The 25,543-nt window shown below is 44.0% G+C and overlaps 1 protein-coding gene across 1 annotated transcript; it reads right to left on the bottom strand.

The window, feature by feature from the left end:
* Window positions 1–1,018: 1,018 nt before the first annotated feature.
* Window positions 1,019–25,543, bottom strand: mcm3ap (minichromosome maintenance complex component 3 associated protein). The gene is made up of 28 exons (XM_079562801.1): window positions 23,725–25,543; window positions 23,080–23,312; window positions 22,258–22,339; window positions 22,021–22,177; window positions 21,664–21,857; window positions 21,428–21,567; window positions 20,820–21,020; window positions 20,297–20,565; window positions 19,984–20,146; window positions 19,760–19,917; window positions 17,900–18,117; window positions 17,275–17,789; window positions 16,713–16,813; window positions 15,471–15,602; window positions 15,258–15,371; window positions 14,990–15,142; window positions 11,904–12,095; window positions 10,384–10,452; window positions 10,126–10,260; window positions 8,466–8,604; window positions 8,145–8,394; window positions 7,249–7,346; window positions 5,413–5,803; window positions 4,341–4,631; window positions 3,375–3,504; window positions 2,891–3,076; window positions 2,593–2,746; window positions 1,019–1,233 (listed from the first exon to the last, which is right to left on the bottom strand). Exons 1-28 carry the CDS (start codon window positions 25,274–25,276, stop codon window positions 1,072–1,074), a joined length of 6,579 nt encoding a protein of 2,192 aa, XP_079418927.1. The 5' UTR covers window positions 25,277–25,543; the 3' UTR covers window positions 1,019–1,071.

Genomic DNA, 25,543 nt, shown 5'->3' with positions numbered 1-25,543 from the left:
CCTCTTAAAACAAACATCAATATTTCTGAATCTCAGCGGAGAGTTACCGAACCTACTTATTTCTCAGACTCATTAGAAATGCCGCACCTACTGCTAAAAAAAGTAATATTTACTAAAGTCACTACTTCCGGGGTTAGCGCGGCTGCTGCGCCGTTAGCATTTATCTCCGCTAACCCGGATGTGCCGGTTTTGGTAAATATTACTTTTATAGCAGTAGATTCAGCGTTTTTGGCTAATGGGCCTGATAAATAAGTATATTCAGTAACTCTCTGTGGAGTTTCAGAAATATTGTTTGTGGTATTAAAGATTGTTTTATAGTTTCTCAATTTTTGTCTTAGTTTTCATTACTGGGAGAATCCACATGAAACTTGTCTTTTCTGTCAGCACATATAAACTAATGTCCAATACGAGCGATCGCTGTTATTGTTTACTTCCGCAATTTTCACCAGATGTTTTGGTGAATGGTAGGCAACAGCTGATGCATACAGGCCTCTAACTTGTTTTTTATAAAATGATAGATCTGTTACAGCGCAAGAGAAGCAATGCACTGTTTATGGACATTGTTTTTTGCTGATTATAGGATTTTAATAAAATGTTTATCAAATATGAAAATGTAAAATGCCTACCACGGCCAACGGATGTGACGACATCGCGATCGCTCGTATTATTTCCCATAAAGGCATCCAAAAGTGGAGACAATATTCAGAAACATGAGTGTGACGTCGATCATTAGAAAGGACTTTTAGACATGAAAATAATAAAAAATCATTTGTAAATTTTTTGTTTTGGAGATTTCTTACAATGTTATGTTGTTCTGTATTGTTTGCTGCAGGTAATCTAATCTATTAATCTACTGATAAAATAAATCCTTTGTGGGCTCTAGGTACAAACAGAACAGATCAGATTCATTACATATAAAATACTGCTTTTATTACAAAAAATTCATAAATCAATAACAGTCCTTTATCAACACTTTGCTCAAATACAATAATAAAAAGGCATTAAACAAGTTACGGCGCTAAAACAATCAAATCAATAAAATACTAAGTGTCATTATTATTGAAAGTAAACTCAGTCGTTGACGATGTTTTGAAGGCGGCTCAGGTGCATCCGGCAGACTCGCTCCGCCTCGCGACTGGACAGGATCTCACGCTCCAAATCCTCCAGTCGCCATGACGACGACGGGCGGCGAGGTTTAGGTGAATCTGAGGGATCCTTCTCTGGCTCAAACGCCTGGGGAGTCAGGAGGAAAAGCCAGAAATTAAAAGTTTTACTGATGTTCTGAAGGGGTGGGGACAAAAACAGGCACTGCAGGTGAAGGTAAGGGGGGGAGGAAATTTGGAGATGTCAATTTTAAACTTTTGCTGTAGATTACCGACATAAATATGACCAAAAAAATTTATTACACGCACATTTTCTCCATTTCGGCTTTACCCAAATCCAAAAGCTACTTGACTGGAAAGCAGCAAAAACGAGTCTAAAGAGTGTCATAAACGCAACAGAAAAGTTACAAAAACGCAAAATTAAACATGTTAATTTAAGCGGATAAAAAGGGGAACTACATTGTGAGGCGTAGTAATATCTTAGGAGCACTTCGACATTACTGATTCCCTGATCTCAGCAACTAATCAGAGTCTAGTCTCCTCCTGTGTTGACCAATGAGACGAGCGTTTCCTGTGAACCAGCCTGTCAGGTCCAATCAGGAGGGAGGGGGAGGAGTTTGAAAATTCAGTCCCTGCTCTCTTCATTCTACAAACTAAGAAGGGCTTTCTGGTTAAAGAGGGGAGGGGTTTGATTATTTACGTTCAAATTTCACTCCATCTTCCTCACTTTGCAAACTTACAGACTATCACTTTAATTCTATTCTAATGATTCTATGTCTAAAAATGGCCAAAATTGCAGATATTTTTAGCCACAAAATCTAAATAATGTATAGACCCAGGTTCAAATTTATGGTTTTATATTTGTTGATATATTAGTTACAAAGAGGGGATTTTGGATCTTGTTTAATTTTTGAATACGCTATTAAGTGAAAAGTGTATAAGTATAAGTGAAAAACTCAAATTTCAGTTTGTGTTTTTGGGTTCAAAGCTTAATAAATCAGGCTGGGACTTAGATATTATAAACCTCTCTGAAATTAACTTGAAAAATATTGTTAATATTGTTAAGTCCAAGACTGGAAAGTGTGGAGTCTGTAGGAGCGATGAAAGTGGAGATGTTGTTAAAGAGTGGAATGAAAACCTTATTTGTAGAAAACGGTCCTAAAGTTTAGTAACATCTGCACATACACCCTGTGAACATTTCTCCAGTCTTTAGCCGCTGCTGTCTCCTACAAAGGAATTGACCATATTTGGATTACAGCGTCATCTTGGTCACAGCTTTTTGCCAAACAGCTATAAAATAAGCAACGTACAAGGTCTTTTTTATACTCTGCCATTAAAACAAAGAAGTTCAGGGGGGAAAAAAAGCTAAAAATCACAGCAAAATCAATGTTTTCACCTGCAGCGTCTCACCTTAAAAAGCACTTCAGTAGAAAGCGTTATAACATGGTGAATAATTCAAAAAAGTTGACTAACAGAACCAGAGTCTCACCTGAGCAGCTGCATTAACATGACCCTCCCTGGTGTGGCCTGTAGGGGGCACCAGCGTGGGCGTGGACAGCAGAGTGGAGCTGGGCATAAACATGGGAAAGTGCAGCTGCAGCAGAGCCTCTCCTTCAGACCAGTGCTGGAATTTATCCATCGCCCTGAGCAGAGGAAGAGTTCACATTACATTCACTTAAACATGACACAAAGATTAAGTGGACCAATGAAGAAACTGTCTTATGAACCACAATTCACTGAAACCCTGAATATGTAAGAAGCTCTAATGACATGTCAATAATATCCACCTCTGGCTCTTCTGCTTCTCCTCCTCCAGCTGCTGCCGGACGTTGTGTGCCTGCGCCTCCTCTGGTGTGGGGGTGTAACTGAAGTCCAGGGCGGGTTCAGGGGGCTGCTCCGGCTCCTTCAGGCTGAAGAACAGTCTCTTCTGCAGGGACAGAGAGGGAGCAGGCGTCCTGGCTGCTCCACACACGCTGGAGAAGGGGAGAATGGCTTAGTACGCACTAACATTAAGAACGTTTAGAGCATTGCTTTGCTATAAAACAATTAACATACTGCTTGTGTTGTATGTCTAGAGTGGGGCAGGGGCTCAAAAATCAAAAGGGCTCTACCTCCCCTCTGCACGGGCCTGTTGTATGTGTCTACATGGACCAAGACTCTACAGATTACATACTTACTTAGGTAGGTACGTGTCCAGTTAGTGTAATTCCTGTGCATATTCAGATGCCCAACAGTATAATATGGATTGAAACATGTATGTAGCAGTCATACCCCTCCTGCTGCAGATGTTTCTCTCTCTGAGTTTGTTTAATCGCTTCTGTCCATTCGTCTGGAGGCGAGAAAGAGCTCAGAGCATCAGAGAGGAAATAAACCAGGACCTCCCCGTCCTGGGTCACAGCGTCTACAGAGGGAAGAGATTCATAGCTTTAATATGACATGCCAGGCTAAGTTCAGAATGCAGTCAAAGGCCAAATTTGACAAGATATGAATGATACAAAGCATGTAAATTTAGGCTAAATCAACATGAAGACAAAACGCTTATCTTTTCAGAAACTTTCTTTGTAAGGACGAAGCCAGTTTAGTAAATGTGTGCGTCCACATGGGTCGACTCAGGTCTGCGATTCATCTTCCAGGCCTGTGTGAGGCGCTGTGACGCTAACACAGATAATAGAACTAGATGTAGAGGTGCATGTGCAGTAAACTTTAGTGGAATGTGTGAAAATGAAACTGATTCAAGGATTTAGGATCTACAGAAGAGATGAGGAGGAGAGTTTATTCTTCAGACGTAAAAACCTGTCAGTGACTTTTACTGTCAGTCCAAAAACACAGACTGACTCGTGTTTTTCTACTTGTCACCTGTGGCTTGTGGACTACAGTGGAGCAAAGAGGGGCGGAGTCAAACCATCATAGATCCAAACTCATTATAAGGTCAGTAGATTATGGATCACAGACTCTGGAGCTGTGATGTCATCGAGACGTCGTAACAATGGAGCCACGTAAACAGCGTTTTGAGATCTTTCCGCTCTAGGACCTAGTTTGGAAAATGCTCGTTTACAGACTAGATTGATAAAATATCTTTGTGTTTGGTCCTCAGCTTGACTTCGTATGGAAAGGGCCTTAGATGTTTGCAGCACATTTTTGCATATTTCTGATGGTTTGCAAAAATATCACTTAATCACGAAAGTCTCCAAAAATATTGAGATGTTAATTTTTGACAATATCAGCCGTACGTCTCACCTTCACAGGGCGGGCGTCCCGGCACCTGCCAGTCCTTCAGCATGTGGTCGATGCAGATCTCCAGCACATCGTCCCAGGGCAGGCTCTGCCAGGCGGGGTTCTCCTCCTCTTCTGTGTGGGCCCATGAGCTCCAGGAGAGCTTAGACCCTTGGGACCTCCCGGCCTGTGCTCTGTAGTGGAACTTCTCCAGAAGGTTCTCCAGGCGGGACATGAGGAGAGGCTGAGAGGAGCGGGACGTGCGGATCTGCCCCGCGTACGCCCCGACGGAGCAGCACAGATCTGACCAGGAGTCTGAGGAAGAGAAGAAACGGTCAGAATCAGCGTTTCCCACACATTAAAGACACTTTACAATAGTGCTGAGGTTATTCTCCGAACTCTAGTGATGTGAGTGAAGCCTTGTGACACTTCAAGGCTTCAAGGCAAAAAGTCTCTGAAGCAGCAACACGACCAAATCAATAATTGGAATAGAAGTTTCCAACAGCAGCTTGTGGCGTTTTCATAATTTCTAAACAGCTGGATATTGATGTTTGAATGATCAGACCAATCATAGGCCAATAAGTTATTTGTGGTTCTGTTCTACGGAGCCACTTCCACCTGCTGCAGCCAAATATTTGCTGTATATCACGTTGCACCAGACGCAGAAAGCTTTCACCACATGATCGCAGTATAGAGAGCATCCTGTCCATTCCACACAGGGAATTAGTCTGGTCACGGAGCAATTGGAGCAGTTTGAACGGCCTAACGCGCACAGATTGTCAGCGAATTAAACCAAAAGAGCAATTAGTGGACGTGACGACAGCTATAGTCCAATTCACAAAATATGAACTGAACATAAACTCACGCGGAGGCAAAATCCTCGACTCCTTCATCCATGATTAGTTTTGGCTAATGTTAATATAACTAATCCCTACCGAACTCTGAGCAGCTTCACTGGCGACATGTTCACTCAGAGCCTAATCTATTGCTTATTTTACTGATTCTAGATTTCAAAAACACTGACATAAATATAATAAAAGATTTTCAATTAGAACTTCAAGTGTTCAAATATTGTGCTGTTCTCTCGAGCGCGCACCTGTAGGAAACAGATCGTCCCACAGGGGGAGCTGCAGGCTGAGGACGGCGTCTCGGATCCAGCTCAAATGCTCGGCACAGTTCCAGTCGGCGTGAGGCACAAACTCCGCGTTGTCCGGCTGACAGAACTCCAGCGGCGGCCATGACAGTCTGGACAGCTCCGGAGATGAGACGCACTCGGCGACGTGATTCAGGACCGCGTTGTAGAGCTGAATGACGGGCAGGGGGCGCTGTGGGGGCAGGGACGACGAGGCGCGGTCCTGCCGATGGCCGTAGATCCTGGAGCTGACCTCTCGGCCCAGGCTGGACTCCACGAGCTGGACAAGAGTCTGACAGGACAGAGGCGGAGCCGGGGGAGCGCGAGGGAAGAGCCAGGACAAGGCCTCGCTCACCTGTGGAGAAAAGAGAAGACATTTAGCCAATGTTTAACCCAAGCCTCACACCTTTACTCAGGTGCATCCATGTGGAGACTAGATTCAAAACAATGAGCTTGATGTTGGTCGAATGAAAGGACGAGATGAATGTGGCGGGTTTGTGAATCCGATCACTTCCAAAAAATGATCTGGGAAAACATTGACCTTTATTCATGCATATTTCCCATTTGCACATGATCATGATCATCCGAAGTTCATCGAAGTTCATGATGCTACGATCGTAGCATTAGCTTTGGGAATGCCCATGCATCATCAAGGCCTAAACACATTCCTATTGTGGATACAGCCATTTTTAATACGTTTTCTTGTTGCCCCTTTTAATCCTGGGTGTTGAGGTAAAATAAACACTTCTGTGTGTCTTTGTAAAAGTCCCAGAGTTGCTGTAGCTCCGGTTCACAACATGATGAAGCTAATCCTCCATGACTGTTTGTTTACATCTGCACCAGTGGTTCTGCTGTCCCCGCCGTACCGACGTCTATGATCACGGATCTGAAATCTGTAATTTCGAGATTTAAACTCGAAATTTTGTGTTTTAAACACAGAATTATACTTTAAATCTCGTAATTTCGACTTCCCGTTGGGGTTTTATTTTTTAACATGGCGGAAACGGGCTTCCATACAAGAATATAAGAAAAAAGACTGTCAAATACCTACAAATAAGACCCTCACAACACGCTTGGGCCTGCCAGGTCTGACCGGCTTCCTCCCCTGCCAGCGGATCCAGCTCACCACCAGGTGGTGATCAGTTGACAGCTCATCCCCTCTCTTCACCCGAGTGTCCAAGACACGCGGCCGGAGGTCAGACGACAGAACTACAAAGTCGATCATCGACCTCCTGCCTAGGGTGTCCTTGTCCTGGTGCCACGTGCACTTGTGGACACCCTTGTGCTCGAACATGGTGTTCGTTATGGACAAATTGCGACTAGCACAGAAGTCCAATAACAGAACACCACTCGGGTTCAGATCGGGGAGGCCGTTCTTCCCAATCACTCCCACCCAGGTCTCACTGTCGTTACCCACATGGGCGTTGAAGTCCCCCAGTAGAACAATGGAGTCCCCAGTCGGAGCACCATCTAGCGCCCCTCCCAGGGACTCCAAGAAGGCCGGGTACTCTGCGCCGATGTTGGGCCCGTCGGCCGAGACAACGGTGAGAGACCTGTCCCCAAATCAAGATGATTTATAAAAACTTGACAACCTGTCATATGCACTTTAAGGAATTTCTGCTTTCTGTTTGGAGAGTTCTTTCCAAAACAGTTTCTCCCAACTACTCAAACTGAAAACATGACTTTCTAGAATATCAAAACCTACTCGATAGTGGGATACCAAAAACAGGGCACCCCCAGAGTAAGTTGCTGTGGCAAAAAAGGTCTGGTAGATACTGATCTTGGAACAGCCCTAAATACCTGCTTGGATCCCTTGAGGTCGCTCGTTGTTTCAGGAATGAAGAAGAAGACGAACTCCGAGATCAGGCCGTCTTCTACAAGTCCGGGCAGCTCCAGAGCTAAAAACACAAACAGAAATATGTATTATTTTCTGGAGATATTAGTCATAGTTTTAGTGTCATTAACAACTTTTAATTTTGTTTTAGTCCAATTTTAGTCTGCAAAAATATTACATGTTAATCGACGAATTTAACACAGATTATGAAACCATAATAGATATGTAAATGCTAGTGCTGGAGTTTTTTTCCCCCTCAGCTTCATTGATAAGATGTAAGTCCTGGGGCTTCATTCATCAAACTGTGCGTGAGACTGACTTTGAAAGTATGTAGGAAAGTAACGTAAAATTCTGTATGTATGGATATATATATTCTTCTGCATTCATAAAGGTCTGCCTTATTATAACACCAGCAACAATGACTCTCTTGATGACTCGAGTACAGCTGGTTTTTATTCCACAATGAAGGGGAATATTTTATAACACAATTCCCATCATTTCTGCAGTTTAAGTGAATTTTTCAAACCTAATATCATGATAACGTCGTGTCAACAGTAGTTAAGGGGGTGGGGCTTTTGCGAAAGGTCAATTCTTTGTAGTTAAAGTGCATGTAAATTTAGTTAGCTAAATCTAAAATTAAATGTATCAACTTTGCATGTTTTTGTATTCAAAGTATTCAAACATAGTAGTGATATTTCTGCTCCATGTTTCTTTTCCCACACAATAAACAGACCTGTTCCTTGAGCAGTGAATTTCAATGAGGTTCTTTCAACCTTTGTCACTAAACTTCACATGTTTTTAGTCTTTTCATCTAATTTGCATTACATTACTACCGTCATCACTGCTTTAGTGTATTTCCCACCTTCTGCCAGGCTGTCCGTTTGCTCCTCTCCCATCTTCGGGCCGGGCACCAGGATGACGAGTGGCAGAGGGCAGTGCCACGTGCTCGCCTGCTGCAGCTGTTTGAGCTGGAGCAGGGCCGACAGCAGAAGCACGTCCTGGTCCAGCAGCAGAGACACCGGGAGCAGCAGGAGCAGAGCCGTGGTGCCCTGGAGCTCCTGACACTCCTCCATCTTACACAGGCCGTCCTCGGACAGCGGGCCGTAGGAGACCTGGGGAGGGGGGAAGACACTCAGCATTGATACTCAGGTGAATAGGACGTAGGATATAACAGGAGCAGTACCTTGACTGCGATGTTAACAGTGTGGGTGCAATGTGGCGTCTCCTGGAGAGAGCTGGACACACAGAGGTTGTGCAGGGCGCCGTCTGGAGGGAGAACACGCTCTGCCCCGAGCTTCGCCGACAGCCAATCACACAGGACCCTGCACAAACATAAAAACGATTATCTAATGAGAAAACAGAGAAGGGCAAAGCACGACCACCATCAAATTGAAATCACTATTTGACAGGGCTGGGACAAAATATCGTATTGGATTTGGATGGCAAAACTTTGTGCTGCAATACCAAGTATCGATACTTTTTCAAGTATCGCAACACTTTCAATACTTGTGTTTGGAGGCATTTTTATCCTGCACTCCTTTGTTTTCCAGTAACAGCACTTTTTTTTTTTTTACATGCTGTGTTTTTACATGTTGTGTTTCTTCAATAACTGTCATATGGCATTGGTTTTATAAACTTTAGACACATTTTTTATATATTTTAAGGTAAACATATTACGTATTGTGATACAATAAGTATGGGATCAGCCCCTGAGTCTCGTGATACGTATCAGATCGTGACAAAAGTGGATCGTCCCAGCCCTACTATTTGAATTAGGTCTGGGCGATATAACAAAATAAAATCTCTATTTTTTTACTCAGTTTGGACACTTACGATTTTAATAGATTTTATTTGAAATAAACTTTAAAAAGTCTCCTGATCTTTGAAGAAAACTGCTGAGAGTCCTGCTCAGTAATATTTCATAATGTAGCTACAATTAGGCCCATTAAGAAAACACAACCCTTTATTTAAAAATTGTTATTTCTGTTTTCGATATTCCTCGTCTGCTCTCAAAAGTAAAACCTCTAAAACACTTTTGAAAACTCCATGGCTTATTAAGTTTTGTTGTCTTCATGCCTCTGCTGTGATTGACAACCGTCTCCATGGAGACTCAAGGGAAAGGGGCGGAGTTAAATGGTCCGCTCAGAGCAGAGTGAGAGAAAGGCAGAGGAGCAGAAACTCCACCACGTCCTCTTAAAACACAAAACTTTGGCCTTTGTGAAGCAGCAGAATCGTCAGAAAGTCTCTGCTTCTCCACTGGAGTCATTTCACTACGGAGCGTCTGAAACATTGATAAATTGTTGGTGGGACATTGAGCGGCGGACGCAATTTTACGATTTAGCCATTTTCCGAATCGTCTGTTTTTAAAAGCATGAATTAATTGAATGAATACGATTTATCGCCCAGCCCTAATTTGAATGGTCACTATTAGCAAATCACAAAAACTGCAGTTAATTAGGTGCCAGGGCTGAACGATATGGACAAAATTTTATACCTCGATATTCATGCCAGATATCTCGATATAACTATGCGCTAGAGCTGGGCTGGAAACGAGACAATGGGACAATGTGCGTTAAATGAAACTGGAAGAAATCACTTGTTTTTGTTTGAGCTGAGGTTTGTATAAAAGGTCCAAGTTCATGAATCAGCTTCATGTGTTTGTAAATCAAGATCAATAAACATGACAGGAAAACCCCCAAAGAATTGTCATGCAGCCCTAACATCGTCATCGCAGCCAGGCTATTTCAAGATGTAAAAGGGAAGTCACAGAATAAGAGGATTTTCAACACGACGTTTGTTGGTTGTTGTCTCTTTAAACCTGGACTACAAGTGTGGCTCGTCACCTGTTGGACTCGCTGCCGTCGGTCTCGTGCTCACTGGGCAGGAGGAGCAGGGCTTTCCAAAACACCTCTGGACGAGGACTCAGGAGGTGTTTCGCCGCTAAAGCCGAGAGGTTCAGGGGCTTCCACGAGGCCTGCCTACAACACGAGTGAGTATTAATGAGGGCAACAAGAAGTTACAGGAAGAATATTTCGCATGACACGTCCACTTTTAATTATGTATTAATGACTGTGTGTTTGATTGTAATGAGAAGTTCTTACTCGAGCAGGAGCTGATGGTAGTGCTGGACTCTCAGCTTGTGGATCACCTCTTCCCTCAGGTTCAACAACCTTAGGACAAAAGAAATAGGGAGAAGTCTTGAAGAAGCTAAAGAGTTAAATAGATTGATTCTGATGGTTGTCGAAGTTCTTAATTGTTTGTTTGTTGTCACAATTAGAAAGAAATCGCAATATTTGACAACTTGAATGTTGCGTTGTTTTACTTAAACACAGATTATCCATTAAATGTGACAAAAAATCTGAAGGAATTTGTCTTTTCATCAAACTGACTCAATAAATATTTCAATTGCTAAACCTAATAGATGAAATCGGAATGAAAAAAATGTATCTAAATAATTATAACTGACTTTTACTGACTTTAAACAGGGTGTCTGCAGAGTTGGACAAGTCAAATTTAAGACTTTTTAAGACCACAAAATCTCAAAAATAAGACCTGTTTTTGAACGCGCAATATATAAATGGACTGTAAAGAAAATCACTGTCACAAAAATCCAAGTGTCAAACTGTTTCTGATATCACAGTGGGATGTACAAATGTAAGAACTTCATTTTTCACATTAGGCATTTTAACAACCATTCAAGTTTTAACAACCTTATCCCATAATAAGAATATTGAGATTGAATAATTACTCACAATTATCGACTGAATGAAAGAAAACAACAGATATTTAATTTTTGTGTTTAAAATGCTTTGTAATACTTGAGCTGGTAAAACATTCACCGTTTCTAAAAATAAAAGCAGCTTTTCCACTCGTTTGCATAGAACAACACAAAATACTGTCAACTTTACAACTAATTAATTATCATAATTATTTTAATTATATTATTATTAGGCCAGAATCTAGTCTAGGTTTTATGTTTTCTAAACTTCTTTGTCAGATGTTTGATGAACAAACTGAGAAACGTGTTTCTAAAGTAACAGGACTTTCACTTTCCTTCTGTCACTGAGCAGAGGAGCGTTAGCTTTGTGTTTCCCAACATTTGGACAAACTTTATTGAGAATTATGCAGTTCATTACCTTGAGTTGGATATTTACAGCGAAGGAATATCTCCACATTGTTTCATATTGGACATATCAGCGCATTTTGCTGCAACTTTCCACCGACAGTAGCATTACGGACGTCCATCAGCGACAACAACACCTTGGTCATGTTTTGGATTCCTAAACACTGAATTCAATCGTTTTTTTGGGAGGATAAAGCTACGAAGGAGAGTTCTTCTGCCTCGCTCGACTATCGGTGAGTTTACACGTTGTTTGTGGCAGCAGCCAGTGGAGGTGTCGCTTCGCCCTCTCGGACCGTGTAAATGAGCGGCACCGGGCGGCTCTTCTGTGCATTTATTTGTCTACTTTTTAAACTAAATTGTGCGCAAATAATTGGGTCGTTGAACGTTAATTTTTAAGACCAGTTTACCATTTAAGACCAAATAGGCCACATCTCACATCTGTAATTGATCCTGTATAATAATATAATGGATAGTACAGTACTGGAGCGTGTGAAGTACCTGGTGGTGGACACAGACAGCGTCCCTGCGTGACCCAGGTTGACCTGTCCCTGTGAGAGCAGCGCTGGGCAGCTCTGAGCGCTCGGGGCCAGAGCTTTGAGTTTAAACCGAGGATCCACGAAACACGGAGCGGCGGGAAACGCCCTCATCTGCCGCTTCAGCTGACGACGCACGGTCACCACGTCCCGCCACCTGAAACGGGACAGACTCTTTAACACACAAACCGGGTTCTGTTTGATTACACAAATGTGATTACACTGCACACACGTTTACAGAGAGCAGCGTCACTGTTAAAGGATTAAATTAAATCACTATTCAGCATATTGGAATCCTTTGATGTAGTTTTTCCTGAAAAAGCTGTGCGAGGCGGTGCATGATGTTTAATAAAGCTGAAAGACTGGCACCCGTCGCTCTGAGTGGCTTCTATTAACCTCTTAACTCCCGCCTGAACCGAGAGGATCTTTTTCAGATTTTTTTCCATAATTTCTTTGTTGGGTATTCAACTCATTTTTGCAACTTTGTCATTTTTTTCGTCCGTTTTTTATCACATTTTTGTCACATTTTTGTCATTTTTTGTCACATTTTTCTTTAATTTTTTCATCAATTTTTTATCAATTTTTTGTCATGTTTTGCTAATTTTTTTGTCACATTTTCGTACATTTTTTGTCAATTTCTTGTGACATTTTTGCCACTTTTTCATAGATTTTTCGTCAATTTTTTGTCAATGTTTTCTGTCAATGTTTATCACTTTTTTGTCACATTTCCATCATTGTTTTCGTCTCAGTTTTGTTGCTATTTTCACAGCTTTTTTCCAGAAGCTTTTGGACTGGGGTAAAGCTGGAGAAAATGTGCTCGGTTCAGGTGGGAGTTAAGGGGTTAAACACAGCCCTTTATCTGTCAAGTATAGGCTATAGTCAAATTAAGGTCCACTTTAGCAGAAAAATGACAGGCGGACAGGGAGTGGAAGGACCACAGGCCACTCGCTGCAAAGTTTGATCCGCGATGAGCGTGAGGCGGGCGGAGGGAGAGGCAGCAGCCCTCACTGAGACTCCGCTTCAGGCTGAACCAGCGTTGACACCACTCGAAAGCAAAAATTTCACAAATATAATGAAGGATTTCATTGAAACCGTCACAGTAGCTTATTAACAAACAGCTTGCGCCTTGTTTTTGAAATGCTCTTCTATCTTAGATTTTGCACTGAGCTGTACACGAGGAGCAGCGATGCAAAAAGGAAACGCGAGGCTTATTACGACGACCGCCATTGATGCTCTCTTCATTCATCAGGAGGTAAACGCAGCACAGTGGCACTGACACGTTGTAAATACAGCCTTTTCTCACTTTTTTATCCTAACAAATACAGCACAAGTCTTGCCTCGACTAACTTTCCTTGCACCAGGCGGAAGATCAGGCCCAGAATCTTTTATTTGGTGCTTTCGATACTTAGATTTTTTCCGATACCAGTCGTGTAAACTTTTTTTCCTCGATAACAGAGGTGGGAGTAAGTCACTAAATGCAAGTCTCGAGTCAAGTCCAAGTCGTGAAGGTCCAAGTCTCAAGCAAGTCCAAGTCAATCGATCATGGGGTCGGGTCAAGTCAAGTCAAGTCAAGTCAAGTCAAGTCAAGTCAAGTCAAGTCAAGTCAAGTCAAGTCAAGTTTTGCTTTAACCGGCAAGTCACCTCAAGTCACAAACGCCAGCGTGTCTACTTTTCATGTGTTTAATCTTGAAAATAATAAGTGCTTTCTCAAGACACCGTAATTTTGAAAATTTAGGCTAAAATCAAACTTTTTAAAATCTCATGGATTTGGATTTAAAGTCTAATTAATATTTAAACACCACAAAATTAAACATATATATATTTTTAATAAACAGTCTATGTGCAAAATTGCTGGGACAGCATTTTAAGGAAGGGGGCCCAGGGGGGCCAACTTAAAAAAAAAGAAATATAGTATTTTTGTAGGATTTTTTTGTTTTTTGTAGGATTTCTGTTGATTAATCAGCTCTTACATCGTCGTTCTGGAGGCCGCCCGTCTGTGCTGTAGGTACAGCCCATTGTTTCAAACGTTTTCCTGTCCATAAATCCCCACCTCTTCACTCTCTTTAGAAAACTTTTAATGCACGTATTTTGACCTCGTATTTCCTCCTGCCTTTTCGCGCTGTATTGATTAGAAGTGCTGTGTTGGGAAACCGAACACGCATGTGGCTAATTACCATATTATGTAAACATAGATGCGCCGCTTTTACGCAATGAATCCTGATCTTTCGACAGTTTCACTCAAATAAATAAATACTTTGTAAATTTATAAAGTATATATTTATAAATATAAAGTCACAGCAAGTCATTGAGAGTCATTGGCCTCAAGTCCAAGTTAAGTCTCGAGTCAAGTCAAGTCTTTTTGGAGCTTTGGTCAAGTAAGTCTCAAGTCATGTGACTCGAGTCTCCCACCTCTGCTCGATACTATACTGGTATCATTTAACGGTAACCAGCCCTACACACAACAGGTTATTTATCCCTCTTCATGTGGAAGCAGAACCAGACTTGAATGGTCCAGGTCCCGCACTGATGGGACGCTTCGCCTCGCTTTGTCGCTCAAAAACATATTTGTCCTGAACAAAATACAAAAGGGCAGAAACTTTTACACATTGTATTCTCTATTTCTGCCTAATTTGTCCATATTTTCTCCCCCTTCCCCTCCATTTTTTAAAACTGTTTTTTGTATATTTTCCGCCCCATCTTTTTACCCTTTGCTTTCCAAATTGTTTCCCACTTTTTCCCTATTTTGTCCCCATTTTCTGTAACTGTTTTCCCCATTTTTAAAACACATTATTTCCACTTTCCTCCCACTTATTATTTTTTATTAAATCTCTTCCCACTTTCACCCATAATTTTCCCATTTTAATTTGGAAAAAACAACCCCATTTATCACTATTTTCCCCATCTTTCTCTCACATTTCTTGACATATGGAGATAAACTTGATACTGTACATTCTAAACGTGTATAGAATAATTTATGAAAAACTGTTTATGTGTGAAGTTCACCAAATAAAGGAGCAAAAACAACGAATGAAATAACTACAATGTATGCACCTCTTCATGTATTTATGAATTCTCTGCAGCTCGATGTCCAAAACCTCTTTGATCAAAACTTCCACGTCCGCGTCCAGAGTCTCCTCGATCAACCCGGCGCAGACGTCCTCTGAGCTGCGCGCCACGAGAGCCGCCTTCTCATCCACAGCTTCCCTGGAGACATTCACACAAAACAACAGGGTCATTCAGTGGTTCCCAACCTTTGCGGACCCTCTGGACCTTTCAGTGGTTGTTTTACGCAGAGGAAATATGAGGTAAAAAGCCGTACTTTATTTCGGAGGCTGCCGTTTTCTCGATGGACTCGTTTATGACTTCGTAAATGAGCTCCGTGCAAAGCGAGAAGCTGTAGTCGATCAGGAAAGCTTCATGCTCTTGTTTCCTCCTGCAAGAAAAGAGAAAACAAACAAAGACTGAGATTTTATGCTTTTCAATGACATTTTAAGGCCTTCACTAGACTGTGGGTCGATCAGTCGAGTTGTACCTGGCTTCTTCGATGCGGCGTTTCTCTTCTGCGACTCGATCTTGCTCCAGTTTGATTTCGTTCGAAGAAATCTCCTTCAGTAAAGCCCCCGTCACGTCACAAACCAGCGCCTCCACCTGGTCACTGCTCACTCTGCGATTAAACAAACAGAATATTATCAATCTGCAAAGACAGGCGCAAACATTCAAGCTAAAGCGACAGAAACATCGAGGCTGAAGGTCCAGGAATGGTTTAGAAAGTCCAGACCAACATATATATCGTCTAAAAGATAACAGCGAAACTGGTGTTTAGAAAAGATGCAAATTGACAATATTGAGTTCATCTTCAATGTCAAGAAATTAAAAATGGGAAAAAATAAGGAGGAAATATGGAAACATTTGGGGGAAAATTTGGATAGACATTTGTAAAAAGTAAAAAAAAAATAGGGGAAAAAAATTGTGGGAACTTTGCAGAAAAAATTGGTAAGAAATTGAGCAAAAAACAAAAGGGAAATATGGGGAAGCAACAGGTTAGGTAAAAGAAATAATAAAAAATAATGTTTGTTTGTTTTATATAGTGCTTTTCTGGACAGTCAAACTTTACATTGCATTATTCATTCACTCCATACTTGGTGGTGGAAAGTGACTATTGTAGCCACAGCTGCCCTGGGGTAGCCTGGCTAACGGCAGACTAAGGTCTGGGGACCACCAATTAATTTTCTCGTAGGAGAGGTGTGGTTTACGATCGTCCAGAGCCGTTTATTGTGCTGAATGTCTCTCATATGTGTCTGCAGGAGCCATAGCCAATCGTATCATCGTATCCGGTGACGTATGACCTACCCGCTGTAAACTTTCAAGCTAAACTATTTAGAACACCGTCTAAAGCTTGATCGAAAGATGGCGTCGCGTCTGCTGCTGTCATATTGGATCCGTAAATAAACTTTTGTTTAATATATGTAAACAAACTACAAGCTTCCGTATGTCAAATAGTGCGTGATTGTCTTGCCGTCGCTCCATGTTCTGTGATTGGTCCCAAATCCATGCGAAAATTTCGGCCGTGGTCCCCAGGCTGCTGTGAAGTCCGAAATGATTCGACACAGCAGTCTGGCAGTCCGGCCCTGGGGTAGACTGACGGAAGCGCAGTGACCAGTCTGTGCCATCGGCCCCCAAGACCACCAACCACTCACTCACTCCATTCGCCCAGGCTTCCTGCTTAGCTTCTGTTTCTTAGCTACCTCTATCGACATAACACGTTTGTACTCACTCCAGGGCAGCAGAGGCGTAGGAAGCAGCAGCAGAAGCCACTTCTCTCACCGCGGCGTCAGTGACCTCTTCGATCACACTGGTCAGCTCTGCCTCAATGTCCTGCCATAATCAGAAGAGCAACATTATCAGAACAAATGTGTCTCAAAGAGATACTGAACAGGCTGAAGTCATAATCTCATGTACCGTAGCTATAGAAGAGGCTCATCAAACAAATGCAGAAATCATGTCTCAATACAACTATTTTCTCTCGACATCTGTGTTCTAGCATTTCCCCCAAAGCCAGGGATAAAGGGTATTAATATTAAAGGACTCCTCACGGCCTAAAGTCTAGTGGTAAAAGCAGCCTAAGAACACTGTCATGGGTTTAAATCCAGCTCCAACAATTTACAGGCGAGTTCTACCCACTCTTCACCCAGTTTCATATTCACCCGTCTCGCCTCATTAAGCCTACATGCTAAATAATCCTAAACCATAGTCTTAAAGAGCATAAGATGCAGTTTCTTAATAAAATGAAGTATTATGCAGACGTCAAACTTTCTCAAAATGCAGGTTGTACCCACCTCGTTGCTGTAGACCGGTTTCGGAGGAGGAGGAGTGGGGGCTTTGACGGGGACGAGGGGCTGAGGCGGCGGTATGGGCTGGAACTGTCTCTCCGGAGCCGGGAGGAACAGACTGGGCTCTCCGGTCTCTGCTGTGGACTGAGGGGGAGCGGACTGGACCAGGGTCGCCCCAAACGGAGGAGGGGGCCTGTCTCCGAACGCAGGTGGTGGGGGCCTGTCTCCGAACGCAGGTGGTGGAGGCCTGTCTCCGAACGCAGGTGGTGGGGGCCTGTCTCCGAACGCAGGTGGTGGGGGCCTGTCCCCAAACGCAGGTGGTGGAGGCCTGTCCCCGAACGCTGGCGGTGGAGGCCTTTCCCCAAATGCAGGAGGGGGCCTGTCTCCAAACGCTGGTGGAGGGGGCCTGTCTCCAAACGCTGGTGGTGGAGGTCTTTCACCAAACGCTGGAGGGGGCCTCTCTTGGGTACGAAGTGACGCCGGCTGGGCTTCAGGAGCTGGAGGTCTGGAGGAAACCGTGGCTGAAAGAGATATCAGCAAACGTTAGCAGAAGTTTCAGTGAAATTTGTTTGAGATTGATTTAACCTCCTCAGTTTGGTATTAACCCAATCTAAAAGCAGAGACCCGGTACCTTTATAAGGCGGCGGCTCCGGGACCAGCGCCTCTCCTCTGTATCTGTTGTCTGCGTCGAAGCTGCAGACTGGAATGTGCTGAGGAGGGTTCGGCAAAGGCCCGCCGTTCACCACTTCACCGATCAGAACGGTCCGCTTGGCCAGGATGACCTCTGACCTGTGCGACGACACTGGGAGCTCCGGGTCCTGGAAACTGGTGCGGCTCAGCTCCACCACACTGGAGGAGAAGGATAATGATGGTAAAGTGGATGCATCATCATTGAAGTAAACAGTAGAGATGCACCGATCCAGGTTTTTTGTTTCCAATACCAATACTTTAGGTATTTCTATCATAGTTTCTGACCCAGCCTTGCCCCCGCTAGCTTTAGCATGCTGTTGATAGCCGCAGTTTTTTGCATGGCGATCAAAAATATGTTTGCAATGGTTAAGACTAACTGAGCGATTGGATTCTCCAGGTTCTTAGCTTTAAAATGATTTATAGCATGTCCATATTCACTTTAGTTGGTGAAAGTTGTGTTTTTAAAATAGTGAGAGCCAGAACTGGTATCAGTTCAGTATCCGATATCTGTTAGCCTAGCCATAGCCATCCGTGAACTCTGGTCAATTGTAATTTCCCTACATGTACGTCTGGGTCTGATCTCATTTGCGCCACATTTGCCGGTTGTAGTTTGGCAATGGCGGCGGATACGAAAGTAATGGAAGCTCTTCAATCCGTTCTGGCTCGGCTCCCAAATATCCAGAAATTAAAAGTGAAGCCTTGGAATGCGCAAGGAATGTCCCCAAGAGTTATGATAGAGTTATTATAGTTATGATAGAGCTATGACAGAGCTATGACAGAGCTATGACAGAGCTATGATAGAGCTATGACAGAGCTATGACAGAGCTATGACAGAGTTATGACAGAGTTATGACAGAGTTATGACAGAGTTATGACAGAGCTATGACAGAGCTATGACAGAGCTATGACAGAGCTATGACAGAGCTATGACAGAGCTATGACAGAGTTATGACAGAGTTATGATAGAGCTATGACAGAGTTATGATAGAGTTATGACAGAGTTATGACAGAGTTATGACAGAGTTATGACAGAGTTATGACAGAGTTATGACAGAGTTATGACAGAGTTATGACAGAGCTATGACAGAGCTATGACAGAGTTATGACAGAGTTATGACAGAGCTATGACAGAGCTATGACAGAGTTATGACAGAGTTATGACAGAGTTATGATAGAGTTATGATAGAGTTATGACAGAGTTATGATAGAGTTATGATAGAGTTATGACAGAGTTATGACAGAGTTATGACAGAGTTATGACAGAGTTATGACAGAGTTATGATAGAGCTATGACAGAGCTATGACAGAGTTATGATAGAGTTATGATAGAGCTATGACAGAGTTATGACAGAGTTATGACAGAGTTATGATAGAGTTATGATAGAGTTATGATAGAGCTATGACAGAGTTATGACAGAGTTATGATAGAGTTATGATAGAGTTATGATAGAGTTATGATAGAGTTATGATAGAGTTATGATAGAGTTATGATAGAGCTATGACAGAGTTATGATAGCTGGTTCACTGACTCGGGAGCATTACATACGTCACGACCAAACGCTAGCGAAAATCAGATCCAATCATTTCAAAGGAGTTCACCCTCCCACCTGATAACGGAGCTCAATTGTGAAGATCCAGACCCTTGTACAAATGAAACGAAATGAGTATGATAGAATGATAAAAACCAGGCTAGATATTTGTAGCCGATACCCAATATTGTATTTCATCCAGTATCGGACTGGTGCATCCCCAGTATTGTATAAATCAATTCAAAATTCGAAGGACTAAACCCCTGACTCACCCGTCGCTGACGTTGAGTCCGTGCTGTTGGACAAAAGTCGAAGCCTCGTCTCTGCTTTGAAACATCAACATCCGAACGACGTCCTCCAGAGGAAAGGCCGTAGAGCGAGTGCCGACTGTGTGCGCCACGTTCAGCGTCTTCAGCCCTCTGGACCTCACCTGCACAAAGCACGTTTTTAAACACTGAACAGAGAAATGTGGCTTGTTTTCAGAGACACGACAAACCTGGTTGAAGTATCGGTGGAGCAGGCAACTCGACAAGTACGAGGCGGACTTCACCAGTTTGAAAAATCTGACGAAGTTGTTGTTGTTGACGGCGGAAAAAGCCTGAACGGCAAATTTCACTTGAGGCGAGTTACGGACTGCGTCTCGAAACTGCTGCACCTCCCTGTAAAGACAACACAGGACCAGGAGGTGAGCGACTCAAGCTGAGTCATTTACGAATATCAAAGATCACAAAGGCTGGACTAAAAACAGCAACCCATTTTTCCCTTATGTTGCAGTTCTTAAAGTGAAGAACAGTTTGTATTGTTTTTACCGCAGGATGTCTCCATCGTTGAGCTTCAGGAGCACGTTGTACTGCCTGATCTCGGCCTCCTGGGGGCAGTACACTCCTGCGTTGGCCAGGTCCTGGTACATCTCCTTGAGGCTCTGCAGACACTTGGTCATGTTCTCGTTGTTGATCTTGGCGTCGAATGAGGACATGTGTTCCTCGCAGAGCTCATGGGCGCAGTGCACGTGGAAACGGGTGCATTTCTCGATCAGGGCCACAGTGTCGGGACAACACAGGTGCTGCTGCGTGATGTCCTGACGCCAGAGAGGGAAGAGGATGGAGATAGTTAAAGCACAGGATTTTACAATCACCCTTCGCCTCATTGTGTGGACAGGGGACAGTTCACAGGTTAAGGCCTTCCTTTTTTGGAAGGCCTTAACCACTCCGCATTTTTACACAAATGCGGAGTGAAATCTGAACAGAATTAATCAGTACAGTAACTTCTGCGCAGTTATCCAGATCAAGATTCAGACTTCAAAGCAGTAGAGCATTTCCACAGTGTCCTCACCTTCCGGATCCCGCGTGTCCTGTTCCACACGAAGTCGTACCAGTCTCTGTAGTTGTCCTGGCCTTGGTCCAGGATCTGGGTCACCAGGTAGTCCATGGTCTGGCTGAGGACGGGGAGGGGGCGGAGATCATGGGGCAAAGGCTCCTCTTGGTCTGCAGACGAGCGACTGTACTCCTTTATCGCCGCAGCGTGGTCGACCTCCTACAATAAAAACAACAGGCATGAAGCACAGATGAGGGCCAACAATGTTCATCTCAAGGTTTCTGGGGACTTTCTCAACAACAATGATGAAACGATGAATTGCAAACCATCAGAAATAATGACAATAGCAATTGTCTCGAACATACTACAAAATAAAAGAAGAGACTACGCATTTGGTCGGATGTCATAGAGGCCATTTTGACCTTTACACTTTAAGTTTTAGTTATACAGTAAATGTATTTATGAAGTTTCATGTATTTTTGGTTTAAATTGGAGGAAAATATTTAATAGTAGATATATTGACACATATAGTGTGTTGAGGGTGGGGCCAGGTGTGCCTTTAACACAAACAGGTGGGGGAGCTGTGGATCAGTGGAAGCCACGGACTAAAGTGTTAAGAATCTCACCGTCTCGCTGTTGGGCAGAACTTCAAACACGCTCAGCTGTTTCCTGGTCTCTCGCATGTACCGCTCTTTCTCCGGACACATGTCTCTGCAAGTTCCAACAAAAACGTTGGACAAACTCAGGTCCGTCCTCTTCGGTCGACCTGAACAAATGATGGAGGGCTAGATATTTTCTTTTTTCTTTCTTTGGTGTTGAATGTATGAAGTGCAGATCGCTGATAAAAAGAAAAAAGCCCCACCTTGTCTGAGGATTTTGTCCCGTTGCTCCATAAGTCGATACTTTTCCTCTGCCGTCTCGGCCGTCTGTCCCACTAGGACCAGCAGAGAGGAGGGCACAGGCCGCTCGACGGGTCGGTCCGAGGTCTGGGGGTCTGAGCTGTACCCGGACTGGGACTCTTCAAACTGGAGAGCACGGGGCTTCTTCACCGGAGAGCTGAGGGGACGGACAACAAAGACCTCAAGCTTTAAAGCCACAATAAGCCATTCTGTTCTCATCCCTCTTCCTCTCGCACAGTACAACCTTTTTGGGCTACGACTTTTTCTCCACAACCTGTACATCAACATACAAATAAATACTGATTTAAAGTGCGCGTTACCTGAAGGTGACGGTGCTGCTGAGAGCGGGAGGCCTGAGGGTCGGTCTCTTCAGAGGAGACTGCTGGACTTGTATCTGGACTTGGTCTGGCTCTGGTTTGTCCTCATGAAGCCGCTGCTGATGTGACCCCTGACCTCTGCCTCCTTTGTCCCCAGAACCTGCCAAAGCGAGACGATTAACTTCAACTCAAAGCACCGGGAAATGATATACGTCAGATTTGTGGTTTAGATTTTATTACTCTGCTTCTTCCTCTGCAAAAAGAGCGACAGTTCATGTTGGTGCAGCATCTTTCCGTTTCTCTTCGCCCTCAGAGCTGAGGCCTGAAAAGACACAACGACAATGAATATTTGTTATATGCTTACATGAGGCAGAGAAGTATCAACCAGGCAGTCAAAAAGGAAGACGTGAATTGTCCGTGAGGGTCAATACTACGCTGACAGAAAAGACAAAGGGACAGAGGGATATTGTACATCCAATTACACAATGGAGATACTTTTTTTCACTCAAACTTGGCTGTAAATACTGTTTAAATGGTGCTAGCCCGCAGTTAGCTTTGCCCGTTTAGCCTGTTTAGCCTTCTTCTTCTTGATTTCATTAGTGTTTATTGGTGGCTCAGACCCGGTGGCAGGTATGTTACAATTGTGGTTTTCTGGCCAGAGACACCAGGGGGAGATGAAAGATCCCAAGTTATCCCATTAACACTTGTATTACCCCCAGAGAGACTACGGAAAGGATTTATTATGGTGAACACGTTACTTAGTACTGCTTCTATTAAAATGGAGCATATCGTGCTGAAATATTTTGTGGAAAAATATTGCAATACCTTTATCGCTATATTGCACAGCCACATCGCTTCAAAATTGTTTTTTTTAAAACAGTGTCACAGGTGCAAATGTGCAATATAGAGATTATGTTTCCATATCGTGAGGTCTTAGTTATTATGAGCCACGTATTGCATTATGTATAAAATCTTAAAGCACTCACAGGTTCCCAGCACAGAACCACGTAAATCCCTCCACTGTTCTGCAACATCATTAATATTTACCAACCAAGAACTTACGTGATCGTCAAAGTAGATGAAGGCCATGTTCCGTTGTGGTTTGCAGTAGATGCGCCGCACTTTTCCAAAGGCTTCAAAGTGTTTGGTAAGAAGCACTTTTTGGTTCAGCTCAGGAGGCAGGTTACGACACTGGAGTGCAGTGCAGTCGCTCGGAGATTCTCCACTGTCTCTACGAGAGGCACCTCTCGCTGCCGGAGGCGTCTGGAGCTCAGACGAGGTGGACGGGGCTGGGTCTAAATAATATACAAGTTTTTTTTAAAAAGGTTATATTTGTGCGTATTTGACTTTATAGTGACCCAGTGGCTGTATGAGTGGTCAGCATGTCGACTTTACTTTCCATCACACTGGTCTAGGACGCTCCAGGGTCAATTGTTTTTTAGGTTTTCTGGTGAGAGGCTCCGTCAGCAGTGAAAACCTTCTAAACAATTGATCCTGGAGCGTCCTAGAGACCAGTGTGATGGAAAGTAAAGCCACCATGGTGACCACTCATACAGCCACTGGGTCACTACAAGGTCAAATAAGCGCAAATATCACCTTTTTGTCTGCATAAAAAAGTTACATAATGCAGCTTTAATACAACTAATACTGGAATACAATTGTTTTTGTATATTTTTCTGTAACAGAGTATGTAACTCTGATAATCACCTGTGTCCTGGGGCTTCTCCACCTGTTCCCTCGTCGCTACAGCTGTCATTGTCGGCGGCGTCGCTACTCTCTGCCTCACCGGCTCCGTTCCTTCGGTCTCCTCCCAGTCCAGGTGTTTCGCTTCCCGCTTGGGCGCCCCTGAAACACCTCTGCGCAGCCCGCTCAGCGCCCTCCCGAACAACCCGGGCGGGGGGCCACGACTCCTGACCAGGGGCCTTTTCAGTTGCTGCCTGGATGGGTCCGACTCCGCACCGGCCCCTTCCTCCGTGACATCCCTTTCCGCGCTTGAACTCATCACCGGAGCCTCGTCCTTGCGGTCGGGCGCTTTGCTAAGTCTCGCAAAGACATTGGTCTCCACGGTGGGCTCTACGGTGCTTTCTTTATCATCGCTTTCCTTTTCTTTAGCTTCTCCAAAGGTTTGTCCGAATTTGCTCGCGCCGAAGAGCGGCGTTATCTGCGGTTGGAGGGTTTTGGAGGTGAAACTAAACGTGGAAGGGGTCGTGGGCTGATTCGTCGCCGCCTTGTTGCTTGAAGGAGCCGCGGGCTGCGAGAACGTGAACTGCAACCCACTTGTAGGCGCACTGCTCGTCGATGTTGATAGGGATTGCTGGGCAGCGGGTATGGCAGCGGGCTGGGAAAAACTAAAACCAGTAGCCGCGGGTTTGGCGCTTGAAAATAAGCCGGTAGACGCGGATGTAGTTGTTCCAAACGGCGAGCTGGACATCGTCGTAGTGGTCGGTTCAGGACTCGCGCTGATGATCGGTTTGAAAAGCGCCTCATTTGACGGCTTAAAACTGAACTCTGTCGACCCAAACCCTCTGCTTTGCGTGACATTTGACGAGGGAGTCCCGAATATGCTCGTGGTGGAGGTAGTAGAAGTCGGCTGCCCGAATACAGGCTGTCCAAAACCGATCCCCGAACTCGCAGTCGAAGCTGCTTGTCCGAATTGCGGCGGCGCCGCCGCTTGTTGTTGTTGTTGTTGTTGTTGTTGTTGTTGTTGTTGTTGTTGTTGTTGTTGTTGTTGTTGTTGTTGTTGTTGTTGTTGTTGTTGTTGTTGTTGTTGTTGTTGTTGTTGTTGTTGTTGTTGTTGTTGTTGTTGTTGTTGTGTCCCAAATGTGCTCGTCGGAGTCTGGCTGCCAAACCCTTGCCCGAACCCACTGGGCTGCCCGAAAGTCGCGCCGAAACTGGGGGTTTCTCCAAAAACGGAGCCCGGCTGGTTCGTTGATGATGTAGTTGTAGTTTGGCCGAACGCGGGTGCGCTGCTGCGTCCGAAGACAGAGCCTCCTTGTTGCTGCTGCCCAAACGCTGGCGCTTGTTGTTGTTGTTGTGGAGGAGGAGCAGAAGCAGCAGCAGCTTGGCCAAATTGTCCGAAAACGCTTGGAGATGATCCGAATCCAGTGCCGAAGAAGCCCGTTGTCGGCTGCTGGGGCTGGGTAGTGGAGCTCTGTTGCTGTTGGCCGAAAACTGGCTGCATAAGACTGGGTTTCACGGCGGTGCTAGGGGCTTGAAACGCACCGCTTTGCGAGCCCCCAAAGGGGTTTGACGGGTTCATCCTGGTCTATCTTATTTCAAAGCAGCAGGAAAAATGCAAGTCACATTTAGATCTTGTTTACACGAGCTGCAAGATCGCGGAGCAACATAGCGCTCACGAGCATCGAGTAAACTACGCAAAAGCGGCAAAAATAAGGCACAAATCTGGCTTTTAAAGAAACTAGTGGATGTGTAAACTATTTATACACACACCCTTAAAGAAAAAACACAGCTCTTATAAAGTTCGCTGCTGTTTTTAAAGTTTCAAACTGCTTCACACCGCACATCC

The sequence above is a fragment of the Gobius niger genome (genome assembly GCF_951799975.1).
Source record: "Gobius niger genome assembly, chromosome: 9".
Classification (NCBI taxonomy): Eukaryota; Metazoa; Chordata; class Actinopteri; order Gobiiformes; family Gobiidae; genus Gobius; species Gobius niger.
Note: the sequence above shows the minus strand (reverse complement) of the source record. Positions and strands in the feature narration are given on the sequence as shown.